This window comes from Rhea pennata, chromosome 3 (genome assembly GCF_028389875.1).
Source record: "Rhea pennata isolate bPtePen1 chromosome 3, bPtePen1.pri, whole genome shotgun sequence".
Lineage (NCBI taxonomy): Eukaryota > Metazoa > Chordata > Aves > Rheiformes > Rheidae > Rhea > Rhea pennata.
The window spans coordinates 44,768,039-44,782,397 of NC_084665.1; the positions used below are offsets into that span (position 1 = coordinate 44,768,039).

The 14,359-nt window shown below is 37.7% G+C and overlaps 1 protein-coding gene across 4 annotated transcripts in view; it reads left to right on the forward strand.

The window, feature by feature from the left end:
- The window catches only part of HEATR1 (HEAT repeat containing 1), a 40,594-nt gene extending 26,343 nt beyond the window's left edge, over positions 1-14,251 (forward strand). For all 4 annotated transcript variants that reach the window (XM_062572162.1, XM_062572163.1, XM_062572164.1 and 1 more), the window contains 17 exons: positions 949-1,077; positions 2,365-2,595; positions 4,261-4,387; positions 5,234-5,400; positions 6,027-6,073; positions 6,933-7,056; positions 7,887-8,027; positions 8,240-8,529; positions 9,195-9,345; positions 10,022-10,180; positions 10,649-10,783; positions 11,039-11,143; positions 11,234-11,402; positions 12,104-12,258; positions 12,678-12,836; positions 13,493-13,601; positions 14,033-14,251. In XM_062572162.1, coding sequence (XP_062428146.1) covers positions 949-1,077; positions 2,365-2,595; positions 4,261-4,387; positions 5,234-5,400; positions 6,027-6,073; positions 6,933-7,056; positions 7,887-8,027; positions 8,240-8,529; positions 9,195-9,345; positions 10,022-10,180; positions 10,649-10,783; positions 11,039-11,143; positions 11,234-11,402; positions 12,104-12,258; positions 12,678-12,836; positions 13,493-13,601; positions 14,033-14,121 — 2,487 coding nt within the window. In that variant the 3' untranslated portion in view covers positions 14,122-14,251. The remainder of the gene's footprint in view (positions 1-948; positions 1,078-2,364; positions 2,596-4,260; positions 4,388-5,233; positions 5,401-6,026; positions 6,074-6,932; positions 7,057-7,886; positions 8,028-8,239; positions 8,530-9,194; positions 9,346-10,021; positions 10,181-10,648; positions 10,784-11,038; positions 11,144-11,233; positions 11,403-12,103; positions 12,259-12,677; positions 12,837-13,492; positions 13,602-14,032) is intronic.
- Positions 14,252-14,359: the final 108 nt, after the last annotated feature.

The window sequence follows — 14,359 nt, forward strand, 5'->3', positions numbered from 1 at the left end:
TTGAGTTTTTTTATCTTTACCCCATTACTTTTTTCCACACATTTGAAAAGGCACTCTTTCCTCAAAGACAAAACGGAAATGTTTTTGACAATCAAACTTGGTGGAGGATTGGGTTTAGCTTTGGCTTTTGTTTTTTGTTGGGGTTATTTTCCTTTTTTTATTGTCTTATTCACACCAACTGTTACAGAATCCAGTAATCCAGCCTTTATTCTTCCCTAATAAGGGCTTTGACAGGATTTTCAATTTTAAAATGAAATTCTTGGTATGAATCTTACCTCTTTTTGTAAAATATTTCTTCATCATGCTAACCCTGAAGAGATGAAGATGAGAAACATATCCATAACTACTTACTCAAGGTGTTGAGAAAATCTAAGACACCAGTTCTTCAGCTAGGTGACATTACCAGTCCAGCACTCTCAGAATTAAGTGATACTGTGGTTTTGATCATGCTCCAGAAAAAACAAAATTTAATGTAGGTGCTGTTGCTTTTCACAAGATCATAGTGGATGATATTTTACAAGTTTAAAAAAAGAAGGGCAGGGGGGAAGATACTGAAAATCACTGGAAGCTGTGCGCCTCTGTCACCTGTCTCTCCATAACTGTTTCGGCATGTCACACTACCATGGCACTGAGAATTATTTTTATCAGACTAAATCTCAATTTCTACTCCTTAATTGTTGGCCTAGAAGCATATCTAGGTCTCTAAAGTAGTATTTAGAACACCAACAATCACATAGGAAGTAGCTTTAAGGGATGCTATACATTTAAAAATAGTTCAGTGCAGATTTTTTTGAAGATGATAATGAGAATCATTTTCTTTACTCTCTTCTACAGGAATCTAATGGCATTTGGTAGAAGTAGAGATGCCTTACGGTATAACGTATGGGGAAGGAAACATTCAAAGCACAGTTCATAAAATAAACTAATTTTGTCTGTTTTGTTTTCCAGGATAAAGTTCTCCATAACATCATGCCCATTTTTACGTTCATGGGAGCAAATGTCTTGCGTCTGGATGATACTTACACTTTCCAAGTAATTAATAAGACGGTGCAGATGGTTATTCCTGCTCTTATACAGGTAAATTTGCCTACTTAATGAAAAGGAGTAGGAAATACTGAACAATAAGATCATTAGTAAAATTAAATAGGGTAAAGGGTTTAGAATGTCAGCAACAGAATAAACTGTGGCCTATTCTAGGATTAAAAGTATGTATCAACAGACTGGCCCTTGTCTAACCAGTTCTGAATTCAGCAAAGACTACTACTGCTTATTAATCTTCTAAGCTCCTGAATTTTATAAATGATTTAGTCAAAAGAGCATCATAGCTGCACCTAAAGAAGACCTGAAATATACTCTAGTTCTGTTTTTTCACCAGAGAAATACCAGAAAACACTGAAAAATATAAATAGATTAGAATAGTCATGTTTAATAATAGTCATGATGTTGAAGAAGTGGAAGGGTAAAATATTTGACAAATTTTTTTTTTCCATTTGGTATTTGTGTGGATTTTTTGTTCTTGTCTGGACATCTTAGATAAATAGTTATAAACCAAAACAGAAATACATATTGTTCAAATGGAGGAATGAATGATTTTTTTTAAAAGGACATTTTTCTTCAGTCAAGTTTCACTTGCAGCTAATAAATTTTCTTATTTTTTCAGTCATTGATAATTTATTTAAACATGAAATATGTTGTGTAAATTTCTTATGTAAGAACAAACTAGGAAAAAGTTTTTCCTACTTTTCTACAAAGGGCTGGAATTTTGGTGGGCTTTTGGATTGATTTGGGGTTTAGGATTTTTTTTAATGACACATAAACACCTTTTTCATCCAAGTCTCTGTTAAAAAAGTCAAGGTGTTCTCATTTTAAAAAAGTACTTGCAGCCATCAGTCGTTATTGTGACAAAAATATTTGTGATGCATACAATTAGTACCTGTAAGGGTAATCTAACGTGACTTACCTGAGTTCATGTAGCATACTTGCATTATTTTCACTAGACTCTGGAAACCAAGGCCCTAACTATGGGGCACAGTACAAGCAAAGTTTTCATAAGGGTGTGCCATTACCCTCCCTTGAAAACCTTCTTACTGTTTCAGCATAATGTGAGTGATCTTATTTTTTTGAGGAGGGAAGATTTTATTTGAAATATTTTCTATGAACATTATAAAGGAGCTGTGTAATTGAAAGCTGTTCAGTAGTGTAAAGATTTTTTTTGTGGAGCACTTACTTTTCTTGGGACTGTAATTTTGATACTGCTGTTACGAGGCACATAGTGCTCGCTCTCATTTGTGGAGTCTGCGAGGAAGAACTTGTACCTGCCTGTGATAACCCCTTTGTACTGCCTTACTTATTTACTGTTAATAGGCTGAAGACAGTGATTTGTCAGAGGCCTCTGGAAGTGTGGAAGAAGTGGTGATAAAAATCATTCGTGTGTTTGTGGATGCCTTGCCCCACGTGCCAGAGCATCGGCGCCTGCCTGTCCTGGCCCAACTGATCACTACAGTGGGAGAAGACAGATTCCTCTGGGTTCTGCTGGTACTGCTGTTTGAGCAGTATGTGACCAAAACCGTGACCGCAACATCAAGCGCAGACAAGGTTAGAAATCAACATATTCTTTGAGAGACTGACCTCCTCCTCTCTGTTCATACTCTTGCCTTTCAAGAGTTAGGATTTGTACAGCACAAATGCAAGAACCATCTTTAGTCTTAGAAGCTGATAGTCTAATTGTAAAGTGCTTCAAATTTTTTTTAAGCTTTCTTTTTTTCTGTGGTTAGGTTTGTCTGTAAAATATGATTCAGGTCTCCCTGTTCAAACTATGATAAACCCTATTAGGTCAGAAATATGTAAAGGTTTTCCCATCTTAGTGGAGGTAGGCTCTCATAGTGATTATTAAAGAAACACTGGTAAGAAGGGCAAGCCTCAAATACAGTTTTTGCAGTAGTAGTTTAATCCCTTTCTGCAACTGCAGAATACAATGCTTCCTTACCTCCCTTGTAGTGGCATCAGCAGCCACACAGCAAACTGAGTCAGCACAGTGATCTGCCGTGTTTGGGTTTGGTTGGGTAAGGGCTGTGCCTGTGCACGAGCACCAGAGCACACCAGCAGCAGGGAAGGCAGCAGTTACGTGCAGCTGCTTCTTGGCTGAAGGCTGTTAGGAGAGTGCAGGGTCAGGCCAGAACACCTAGCTACCTCTGCGGCGAGCCATGGACAGGTTTCACCCTGGCCGGAGCCCATAACAGTCTCCTGCCTGCTAGTTCTGAAAAATCTTTTTCTGAAAAAAAGGTTGAGGTAGCTTCCATTTCTATTTACAGCCTTTCAGACAAGACTGAAATGAGGTGAGTGTCCATAAATATAATGGTTTCTCCTCACAATGTATATTGACACGCAATGCCTTTTAGATAGGTCCAGCCACTAAGAGCTACGCTGTTTCTAGGTGGCAGTTTGTCTTTTAACTAAATTAGCTACCTAGCAGTTTGCTGCTTCTGCTGGTAGCCCATTGTCTCTGGATCCATTTTACTTCTGCCTAGGTGCCTAAGGTTTGGATAGGATCTTGAACTTTGGTAGTACGTGTTTGCAGAATTCCCCCCTAAACTCTTCACAGCCTAATTTTCTGATGTTAGAAAGCATTTTTGAAAATGAACTTATGATAGCTGTTAAAAATGGAGAGGAAAACCAAGTTTGTGTTTTGGGTAAGACTTTGAGCACCCTGTTATTTTCACTGTTTTTTGACTAACTTGTGTGCAGTACTACTCAGGTGTGCCAGTCTTGGCCATGCTTTAGAGCATCTTGAGTTTTTTATTGAAACCAAATCTTTACGTAGAAAAGATTAGTTTTTGATTGGTTTAAAGGATCAAATACTTGCACTGATCAAAATGACAGGTAAAGATAACTGTTTCCTCTCTGTCTTAGGTAATTTCTCAGCAGGGTGTGAACTGGCTAGAGGCATCCATAATGAAATATGGATGTTTAACCATTAGTCACTAGCTGGAGTTTAGGATGCATAGTCTATACCAGCAGGTGAGGGTATTGCAGATGGATGCTCTGGTCTTGTTCAGTTCATGGAGTGGGCTGATGCCTTCTGCCATGCTCTGGAACTAGGATTCCTCCAAGAGCTTGCTGCTATTACCGTTAGCTTTAATTGTGGCAGTATCCAGCCTACCATGGCATGTTTGCAATCTCAGTAACAAGTCTTTTCAAGAGTGATTTTTGTTTTTAAAAAATCTTGAAATAAACATTTTTCTCTTTTTAAACCATAAACAGGATGCTGTCTTGGAGGCAGACACTGAATTTTGGATTTCCATCTGCTGTGAATTTAACGTACGTTCTCAGTTCCAGAGTATGATGAAAATAATCCAGTACTTGACAAAGCTGCCAGAGAACAAAGAAGGTAAGCACAAAACAGAGCCAGCAAATGCATGTGAACTTTCCTGTGATTCCCCTGGATAGAAAATTAGGCAGTGCAGAATTACTCTGAGTTTTTCCTTTTTATAATATGGTTAAGATCTGTGATTACTGTTTTGTGACTAATTTCAATTAATTTTAGATTACTTTGAGTATTTGCAATCAAACAGTAGTCCTTGTTTAGACAGTATGGTATACCATTTAGTTGAAATAAAAGGTATTATTCATAGCCACCAAGATTACAGGAACCACCAGTCAGGTTAGTGTAGGGTATTTTTGTTTCTTTTTTGTTTTTTTAAGAAAAAAAGTTTCATTTCTTTCTGCTTCAGTGTAATGGAGCAGTAAGTAAACAGTATGGTTTAATATTTATCCGGTCTCTTATTTTAAAGAGTGTGGAGGGGTGGATTTTTCCTTTTCAAGGGAAGGCTTAGTGTATTTGTTGTTTTGAATAAATCTGCTCAGTCAAGAAGGACCAAGTAATGACACTGAAATCACTCTTCTCAAATAGGTGAGATGTAGTATTTATGCTCATGCCTCAAATATGTCTCGTGTTTGTAGGCAATGTGCCATAATTTTAGCACCAACAAAAAAAGAAAATTCATAAGGGAAGAATATGATCAAGTGGAATGGCAGCACTGCTTTTCAGGTTGTTCAAATGAAAAATTCATGTTCTGTAGTTCTAGACCATCTGTTTGCAAACTTCCACGTGATTTTGCATACTGCAGAATTGGTATCCTTAATAGGCATGTGACTAATTTATTTTTGTTTGTAATCAGAGACTAAATCTCTTCTTCTCTTGGTTGCAAATTTGTTTTGCATATATTTTTAACAGATGATCCTGGGCCAAAAAAATCAAGAACATGTGAGACAAAGCTGAAAAATCAGGATGGCCAGCTCTTTAATGTGGAGTCTCACTCAGACAAACAACTTCGACACTTCAAATTCTTGTCTGTCTCCTTCATGTCACAACTCTTAACCTCTCAGAGTTTTGTGAAAAAGGTAATAGTGGCAGATTGCTGATCATATAACTGTACCACACTACAATAGAAGAGGTTTAATTTGCTTTTAGTTACGGCTTTGTACTAAAAAGGAGGATAACAGAATACACTCTGTAGTGTATTTTGCTGGCACCTTTATTTACACGGTTCTGAAATCTCTTTAATGTTCATGACTTTTTAATAGAGTTCTTTAAGAGACTTTTTGCGTGATTGAAGTAAAAAAAGTGAAATTCTGGCTCCAGTGGATTCATACTGGTTCTGTTGAGGCTGAGATTTCACTCACAATTTGTGTAACTCCAGTTCTGGGGTGGGGTTTATTGTTTAAAGCCTGAAAAGATGAAAAAATACTAAAAATGAGGCTGGAGATCTAACTGGGAATAGTTCCCGGTGTTTCAATTGAGCGTCATCCACCAGCATGAAATGTATTTGCTACTATGACTGTATTGCCTAAGATTCTCAGATTACTTTCTAGAATAATGGCTCAAGTGCAAATATGAGGAACTCTATAATTATCATGTTAATGGACCCTTCATTCAAAGCAACCAGATTTGTGTACACTGAGATATAAACTTAATGAGGGGATATAATCTTAACAATTACGATTTTCATTCTTCCTTTTTAAAACAGATAGTTGAATGTGAAGAAACAGAAGAGCTACAGAAGTTAGAACAGAGGTATGCTTAAAATCTGCTCCGTTCTTCCTCTGATTTCTAGCTTATACTGCAATCCTGGAATATTTTTGAAGCATAGTCCCCTCAGAATATTTTTCCCAAAATATTTTTCCAAGGATATGCTTAATATCATTAGCAGCAACAAACAGTATTTATTACAGACAAGTTCACTGGTTTATTAAATTTGACTCAGATAACTTTCTCTCTAACAGGTTACTCTGACCAAAGAATTTTGTCCAATATCCACAGTGTTTCTGTATTTTTGATGTTTATTTACATACCTGCCCATAATCTTTATGCTGTTGATAATGAATTCTCTAAAAGGACTTACATTTTTTAGCAAAATATTGTATTGCTTCACTCCTGGCGGTGGAGGGAATTGTTATTCATGGATGCCCCTATATTGGTGTAAGAAAACTACTAGTAATGACAGTTTACAGTTGTAGTCATTAGGCTATACCAAATATTTCCATGATGCAAAATTGAGGGAGAGTTTTGTAGGAGGTTTGACTTTTATTTTAAGGGACAAAGGATGTGGGATTCAGATGAAATGCTGTGTTTCTTAAGTCTTCGTTTTGGGATTTCTATATATTCCCGTGTTGTTTCTCTTTTAAAATAGAGCTCTTAACATGTACCTACAATAATAGTTCTGCTTAATATGAGGATACCAGGTAGACTTTAATCTACACGCATGATTCTTACTATAGTCTTTTGTTAATACGTAGATGCGATCTGCTAGTCTTCTCCAGTAGGTGTTTCATTTTCCTTTATTATTGTTGTTCTGGGGAAATTTTGTGCTAGGAATAGAATTAACTTCTTCACTGTACTTAATACACACTAAAAGCGCTTACTTTCTATCTAGGTTATTAGAAGAAGTTCTTCACTATATAAACACAGTGGCATCTTCAGTGGAAGGAAACACGGACAAGCCAACAGCCAAGTTTTGGAGGGTTCTGCTTAACAAGTCCTATGATATGCTGGATAAAGTATGTCTTATTAGCCCTCTTGTTAATGGTGGGATTTTTCTGATTTTGCTGATTATAACCTTTGTAGTTTTTTTTGTTGTTGTTGGATTAGTATTTTATAACTCATGACTAATCTTTATTGGATGGTCAACAACTTGGTGCATTGTTTGAATTCATACAGTGCCAACAAATTTAGACAGAGCAAGCAGAAAATAAATTCAGGATTGTTAATTTCCTCTATTTAATACTCTGCTGGCTGGAAGCAGTTGTTTCATTCATTATCTGGTAGGGAACAATGGCTTTTTGGCAGCTTTTCTCACTGTTAACTCATAAAATAATTTAATTAGTGCTAGTGAAACTGCTTTGTATTTCTGCACAGAATTTAAATGGAGCAAAAAGCTTTTTATTTTATTGTGCTAATCCTTCTTTGATCAGAAGTATATTTACTATTTTTTTTTCCTTAAAACATTCCACTTTCTGTGATACACATGCATGAGGTACCATCAAAAGTATTTTAGGGGAAAGAAAGATAGCTAACCGGTGTTGACACAAGAAAGAGGAAATGCTGAGAAAACCTTGGAGTTAGTGGGCATTGTCTGCTTAGCAGCTAGCAAACATACATTAAATATTGTAGATGGTACCTTTTTTATACTTTATACCTTTGCTTGTCTCAGATTCACTCTGGCTTGCACTGCTGGCCTGTACATTTTTTTTTTTTTTTTTTTTTTTTTTTTTTGACCCTGAAACCTGAAACCCCTGCAGAGTTTAAAGAGCATTTGCCTGCCATATTTTGGGGCTACTGTGTCCCAGTGAATGGAACAGTGTTTATGTCTGTTTGTGTTTTCTTGTAGGTCAATGCCTTACTGCCAACAGAGACCTTTATCCCTGTAATTAGAGGACTGATGACAAATCAGCTGCCCTCTGTGAGACGTAAGGCAATGGACCTTTTAAACAACAAGGTGCAGCAGCGCACCAGGTGGCAGAAGAATCAGGTGAGGCCAAATGGTTAAACTTGGTTCCTTTTGCCAAGGAATGCAGAGATGGAGGTAGAAATGGTTTGCTCTAAGTAGTGACGTTAGGTTCCAGTGCCGAGCCTGGCAGTCGGTTCTTGAATAGTAAGTCACGGGTTACCTGCCTGTTGTTACCTTGCAGGGTCTGAGTTTCTAATTGTTTGTCTGATGTGCATGTTTTGTTGTCTTTGTAGATCCGTCAGCTCCTAGAGCTAGTTCCTGAGCTCATTGCTATTGTGCAGTGTAAAAGAAAGGAGGAGGAGGAGGAGCAAGCCATCAACAGGCAAACTGCTTTGTTCAGCCTCAAGCTACTCTGCAAAGGTTTTGGCACAGAAAATCCAGTGCCATTTATACCTGTTCTGAAAACTGCCATTGATCTGATTTCTTCAGCGAAGGAAGAAAAGAATGTGATAGGAAGTGCTTTGCTCTGTATAGCTGAGGTCACCTGTACATTGAAAGCCCAAGCAATACCTCAGCTTCCAAGGTATTGTTGGGTACTTTTTAACAGAAATACATGCAGAAAGAATTAATTGGAGTAAAAAGCATTAGTGAAAGAAGGAATGCTGAATGAAGGCTAAGTGGCAGTCTGCCCATGTATGTTCCGTGTAGACACATATAAGGGTATCCATAGTGCTTGAAGGTGCTTCCTGGTCATAGAGCTAAAATGTTACTGGGCCAATTGTAAGAGAGCATTTTACAATCAGTACGGTTCTTTACAGAGTCTTCTGCTATGAACAGTGAGGCAGTTTGTATGGCTCCAGAGATGTCGGACCGTGTTCTGTATTTTTACTGTAGAATAGATCTATTTGTAAATATGAGAACTAGTACAGTTGGAAACACTGCATATTACATTATTTTATTCTACCTATTCAAGAAGTCGTCAAGCATTTAACCTGTTGGTTTTAAGGTTGCTTTATCTCATTACAAATATAAATTTCCTATTTTAATAACATCTTAAACTATATCTAGTATCTTTCCTTCTCTTTGAAGGAACAAAATACAGCAGAAGAGCACAAAAGGTTAACTTTTTGAAATTATGCATATGAAAATTCTTTCTGCGGTCTTAAAAGGCTGGATTAGAGGTCTGGAAATGTGCTTCCGAATTGTTAGTTATTTCACCTGTCTGTGTTTACGCTTGGTTATTTGCAGGCTGATGCCAGCACTATTGAAGACTTTAAAAAGTAAGAAGGAGCTGATCTCCAGTGAGATTTACTTGCTGAGTGCTGTGACAGCTCTGCTGAAGGTTGCAGAAACATTACCACACTTCCTCAGTCCTTATCTCTTGGATTGCTTGCTGCAGGTGAGCCACCTGTTATACAGATATGTAAAGTGGGGCAGATTGCCCAATTCCTAGAAGAAGGTTAAAGGTAGAGATTCTTCTTCTAGCTCTGAAACTGAAGAATGAACATGTGCATCTGATTAAGTAGAAGGTTATAACCTGTTACTGTTCTACTCATCTTCATATGCAAATCACTAAGATAGAAGATACAAGATAGCCTCCTCCCTCTGATAGGTTGTAGTTTGTCCCTTTGAGAAGGGAGATCAGTCCTGAAGGATTGTACCATAATACCCATGATCTTATCTAATGTGTGTATCTATAAAAACTCCAATAATACCTTATTCTGACCCTCTGCCACTGATTTAATATTTTTTCAGTGTTTGTTCTCTGAAGACAGTGAATCCCTGTACACAGACATCCTACCTTAACGTGCTTTGAGGGGTACAAATAGCAGAATTCCAGTCTTATGCTAGTGGCAGTGGCTCTTTATTGACAGCAGTGACTTGCAGCACTGCGAGTGTGCTTTTCACTTCCAGATGGTTGCAAGCACTAGTTTACTAGTGCTTAAGTGTATGCCCATAAGATATAGTCTCTGTAGCTGTTTTCAGGCAAAATTGTGCTAAAGGACAACTATTGTAAAATAAATTTCCTGAGTTGCTTTCAAGTATACTAACTTTGCTGTTGGATTCCCTGATAGGTTGTCCGCTTGGAAAAGATTATGGTGGAATTTGGTCCTTCTTCCCAGATCAGCTTACGTGTAACATCACTGAAAACTATCCTAGCTACAAAGCTTGCTCCCAGAATACTCTTGCCTGCGATTACCAAGTGTTACGGTGAAGTTGCAAATACGAAGAAGGTTAGGGGTTTTTTGTTCTTTGCATTGTGTTTAAAATAGTTGTTGTTTGTTTCTTAAGTATCTTTTTATACTGGAAAGTTTATATAGAAGAGTTAGAACTGGAAGGAATAAACCAGTTTACTGTTGTTAACATGTTACATATGAGTGTGTGTGAGATTTTGTTCACAAAGGCCTTCTGTATCTGCTGGGCACAAGAGTTAAGAGTCATAATTTTCATGTGGGCTTTCCTCCTACCTCACAGGAGCAAACATTTCAGTCTTAACTGCTCTCTTCAGGATTAGAGGGAGACAAAACTTTTTTCAGAAGTAGTACTAGCTTTACTCAAAAAATAGTTAAGCAAAAAGTTTAGTTACTTAACTGATACTATTTTTATGAGTAAAAGTGCAAAAATCCAATTTCCTTGTTATGTTTCTCAGTTACTGTCAGTATCACAGTTGTCTTTGTTTCACTTTGCTTTTGTTCTAACAGAACTGCCTGGGTCCTCTTATGAATGTACTGAAGGAGCACATCATGGTTATGGAGAAAGAGCACCTCATCTCTCATCAGTCTGACCTGACAGCGTTTTTCGTGAAAGCCTTGGACTTCCGAACAGAGCATGCCCAGGTGGATTGTTTAGAGGGACAAATAAAGGCAGTTTCTACATGCCAATTCCGTCAGTTGTTCTAAAGAACGTTAGAATTCCCATTCAGAGCGTATGTGCTCTGAAACTTTGGGCATCAAATATTCTGTTCTAAAATACTGTTCATTGGAGGTGGAAAATTATGGTTACATCTTTAACCTGGGACAGAATTGAAACATGCTCTGAAAGCTCAGTTTCTCACATTACAAATTTGGAATTATGTTTTCCAATTTTTCTAGGATGATTTGGAGGAAGTTGGTAAGACGGAGACTTACATTATTGATTGTCTAATAAGTATGGTTATGAAACTTTCTGAGGCTTCTTTCAGACCCCTCTTCTTCAAGGTAAGGAGTTCAAATATAGTCCATCTGCATCAGCAGATTTGTATTTTCCAGTGCATGTACACAAAGAGCTAACTGCCCTGTCATTTTCAGCTCTTTGATTGGTCAAAAACAGAGTGTACCCTAAAAGACAGACTGCTGACATTCCACCGGTTAGCAGATTGCATTGCAGACAAGCTCAAGAGTCTCTTCACCCTATTTGCTGGTCATCTGGTGAAGCCATTTGCTGAGACACTGAACCAGGTCAACATCTCTAAAACTGGTTAGTTTTCAGTTACTAAATACATTGAAGTCTTGACAGAGTAATTATAATTGCTGAAAAATTAATCTTACAGATTAATTGCCCAAGATATACCTCTCCCTTTTCTTATAAGTAAGGCATCTTTCTTATTCTGATGGAACCAAAGGATACTTTTCATCCTCGGGCTCTGCAGTGCAAATACAAAGTTGGAAACACGTGAAAATTTTCATTGTCAGTCTTAGTAAATTAATTGTGTGGCAGGAGGATTGCTTGTTTCTGGTACTTGTCTGAGCATGGGTGGTAGTCTCATCCATTGACTTCGCTTACATGCCTACTGTCAACTAGTCTATTCAGACTCCTCTGCCACCTTGGCAAGAAAAGGCACCACTTTTGTGTGGGGAACTATTTTCCTCTCCCCATATCTAGCTACCTGAAGTAGTTCTCCATCTCCACAAGTATGGCTAAGGACTCCCCTGATAGCCTGTCAGTATTTGCTTTTATCCCCAGCTGTCTGAACTGCAGTGGCAGACCTGCAAGTGCATTAGCTAAAAGTCAGATAACATCTTAATCTAATTTATGATTCTGTGGTAAGTACACAATCACTATGTAGTGTCTCCTTTAGTTATATTCATAACTAATAATGTTTCTAGCTTGTGGGGAAACTTTGTATTTCGAGTCCCTGTGATGGTGACCTTTTTCTCCTTCCTCTCCTACACACATAGATGAAGCTTTCTTTGACTCTGAGAATGGCACCGAAAAGAGCTGTTTACTGTTGCAGTTCACCATAGACTGCCTGCATAAACTCTTCCTCTTTGACACCCAGAATTTCCTGAGTAAGGAAAGAGCAGAAACCTTGATGATGCCTTTAGTCGATCAGGTATTGACAAATGTACAAAAATACTTCATACCAGATTCTTTCTTTTTTCATCTTAGAGGGTATGGTGTTTGTTTTTGTTGTTGTTTTTGTTGTTGTTTTTTTAATATCAGGCCTCTCTCTTCCTCCTTCATAAAAAGAGAAGAAATGACTGACTTACTGTCATTGAGCTACACACTATTAACTGCATTGCCTAAAGCTCTGAGGTGCTAGTTCTTTTATCCTCTTTCTAAACTTACATACTCTATAAAGTTCATACATATTCTTAAGGCCTTGCAGACCCAGTGCCCTTTTACCAGTGTGCTCTGACCTAACTCTTGAATACTTTAAAGCCATTGCTAGAATTTTTGGCAGGGTTTATTTCACCCTGGACTTCTTACGTGTGGTTTTTTTTTTTTTTTTTTTTTTTTTTACTTTCACAGCTAGAAAATACGCTTGGAGGAGATGAGAAATTTGAGGAAAGAGTGACAGCCCATCTGATACCATGCATAGCTCAGTTTGCAGTGGCAATGGCAGATGATTCTCTTTGGAAACCACTGAATTACCAGATCCTGCTGAAAATGAGGCATGCCTCTTCTAAGGTTAGGAACTGTATTTATTTTCTTTATGGTATTAGAAAAGTGCCCCCTAAAAAAAAGTGGATTAGCTAAACTGCTGCTAAAATGCAGAAGTTGGACTGTGTTATTCCTGAGTTCCGGATAGAATGTATACAACACTATTTTCTGCTCTTACTGGAAGCAGTTAACTCTCCATACATGGATGTTCTCCATACTGCTTTTTTAAAGACATGTCAGCTGTTTGAATAAGAGCTTACCTGTTCATATATGAAGAAAAGGGAGCTTTAGAGGGAGCCTCAGCACTCCCTCTTATTGATGCCAAGCTTCAACTCCTTTTTTATACAGAGTGGGTCATGTCTTTCCTATTTAACAGGTTATAGGTATCCAGGGAAGCAGTTGATTTGTTGTACAGAGTCCTTCTGCTACAGTGTAACAGACTAGTATCGTAAAAGGAATTTAAGACTGTTAGATCAGACAGCTTCAAGGAAAATATCTGCTTCTGGTAGCCTGTTCTTCCTTTAGTAGTATTTTAATGCAGATGTTGAGAAGATTTTAGTTAGTTTAAAACTAAAACCCTTCAATAGAGAAAGCTAATTTCAAGGGCTAGAAAGAATCTTGTGTGTGGGCAGGAATCAAGGAACTTGACTGCCTCTTTCCTTACACCAGTTATTTTATTTTAGGTCCGATTTGCTGCTCTGCTTGCTTTGCTGGAAGTTGCAGGAAAACTGAAGGAGAACTACCTGGTTTTGCTACCAGAATCTATTCCATTCCTAGCAGAGCTCATGGAAGGTAATGTTATAAAGTGATCTTAGTGAAGGCAGACACTGGCCTATGATCAAAAAAGGGTAACATAATTCAATGATTTAGACAAGGTGGATCGCTATAATTACTGTAAATCACTGAATTAGTATGGTTTGCCATATTAGTAAGGCTATGCAGGACACAAACTGAAGTGGGTGGTATTGTACCCACTATATTCTTAAGATTTTGTTTAATTAGGGTAGCGTCTTCAGTGTTACAGCCTGTGCAGATCTCCTGAATTGCATAGCTTAAGTCAGTTTTAATCTGCTCAAGTCCTGAGTCAGTATTTAAAAATATTTGGCACCAACCTCATATCTGGTGTTGGAAGAGAGTTCTGGCCTTCAAGAATGATGGGGTCTCCTTAGGGTAGCTTTGTAATCACTGTTCTACTTATTTTCCTCCTTTAACTTGTTTTCTAGATGAATGTGAAGAAGTTGAACACCAGTGTCAGAAAACAATTCAGCAACTGGAGGTCATTTTGGGAGAATCACTCCAGAGCTACTTTTGAGCTATCCCTGTTGTTTTCATCTTCTGTCTGTATCTTGTTAACTTCACACATGCAGATGCTATAGGGAAACTGTCATTCTCATTTTTATCAGAGCTAAGATCTTAATTTTTTAAATAAAATATTGTAAGAATCTGGCTCTATCACTTCTGCATGGTTTGAGGACTGGGTTTGGTTTTCTGCAAGCAGCTGACTTCCTATTCTAAGACTAGGGAACAGGAGCAAGCACTAAGCAAATTCT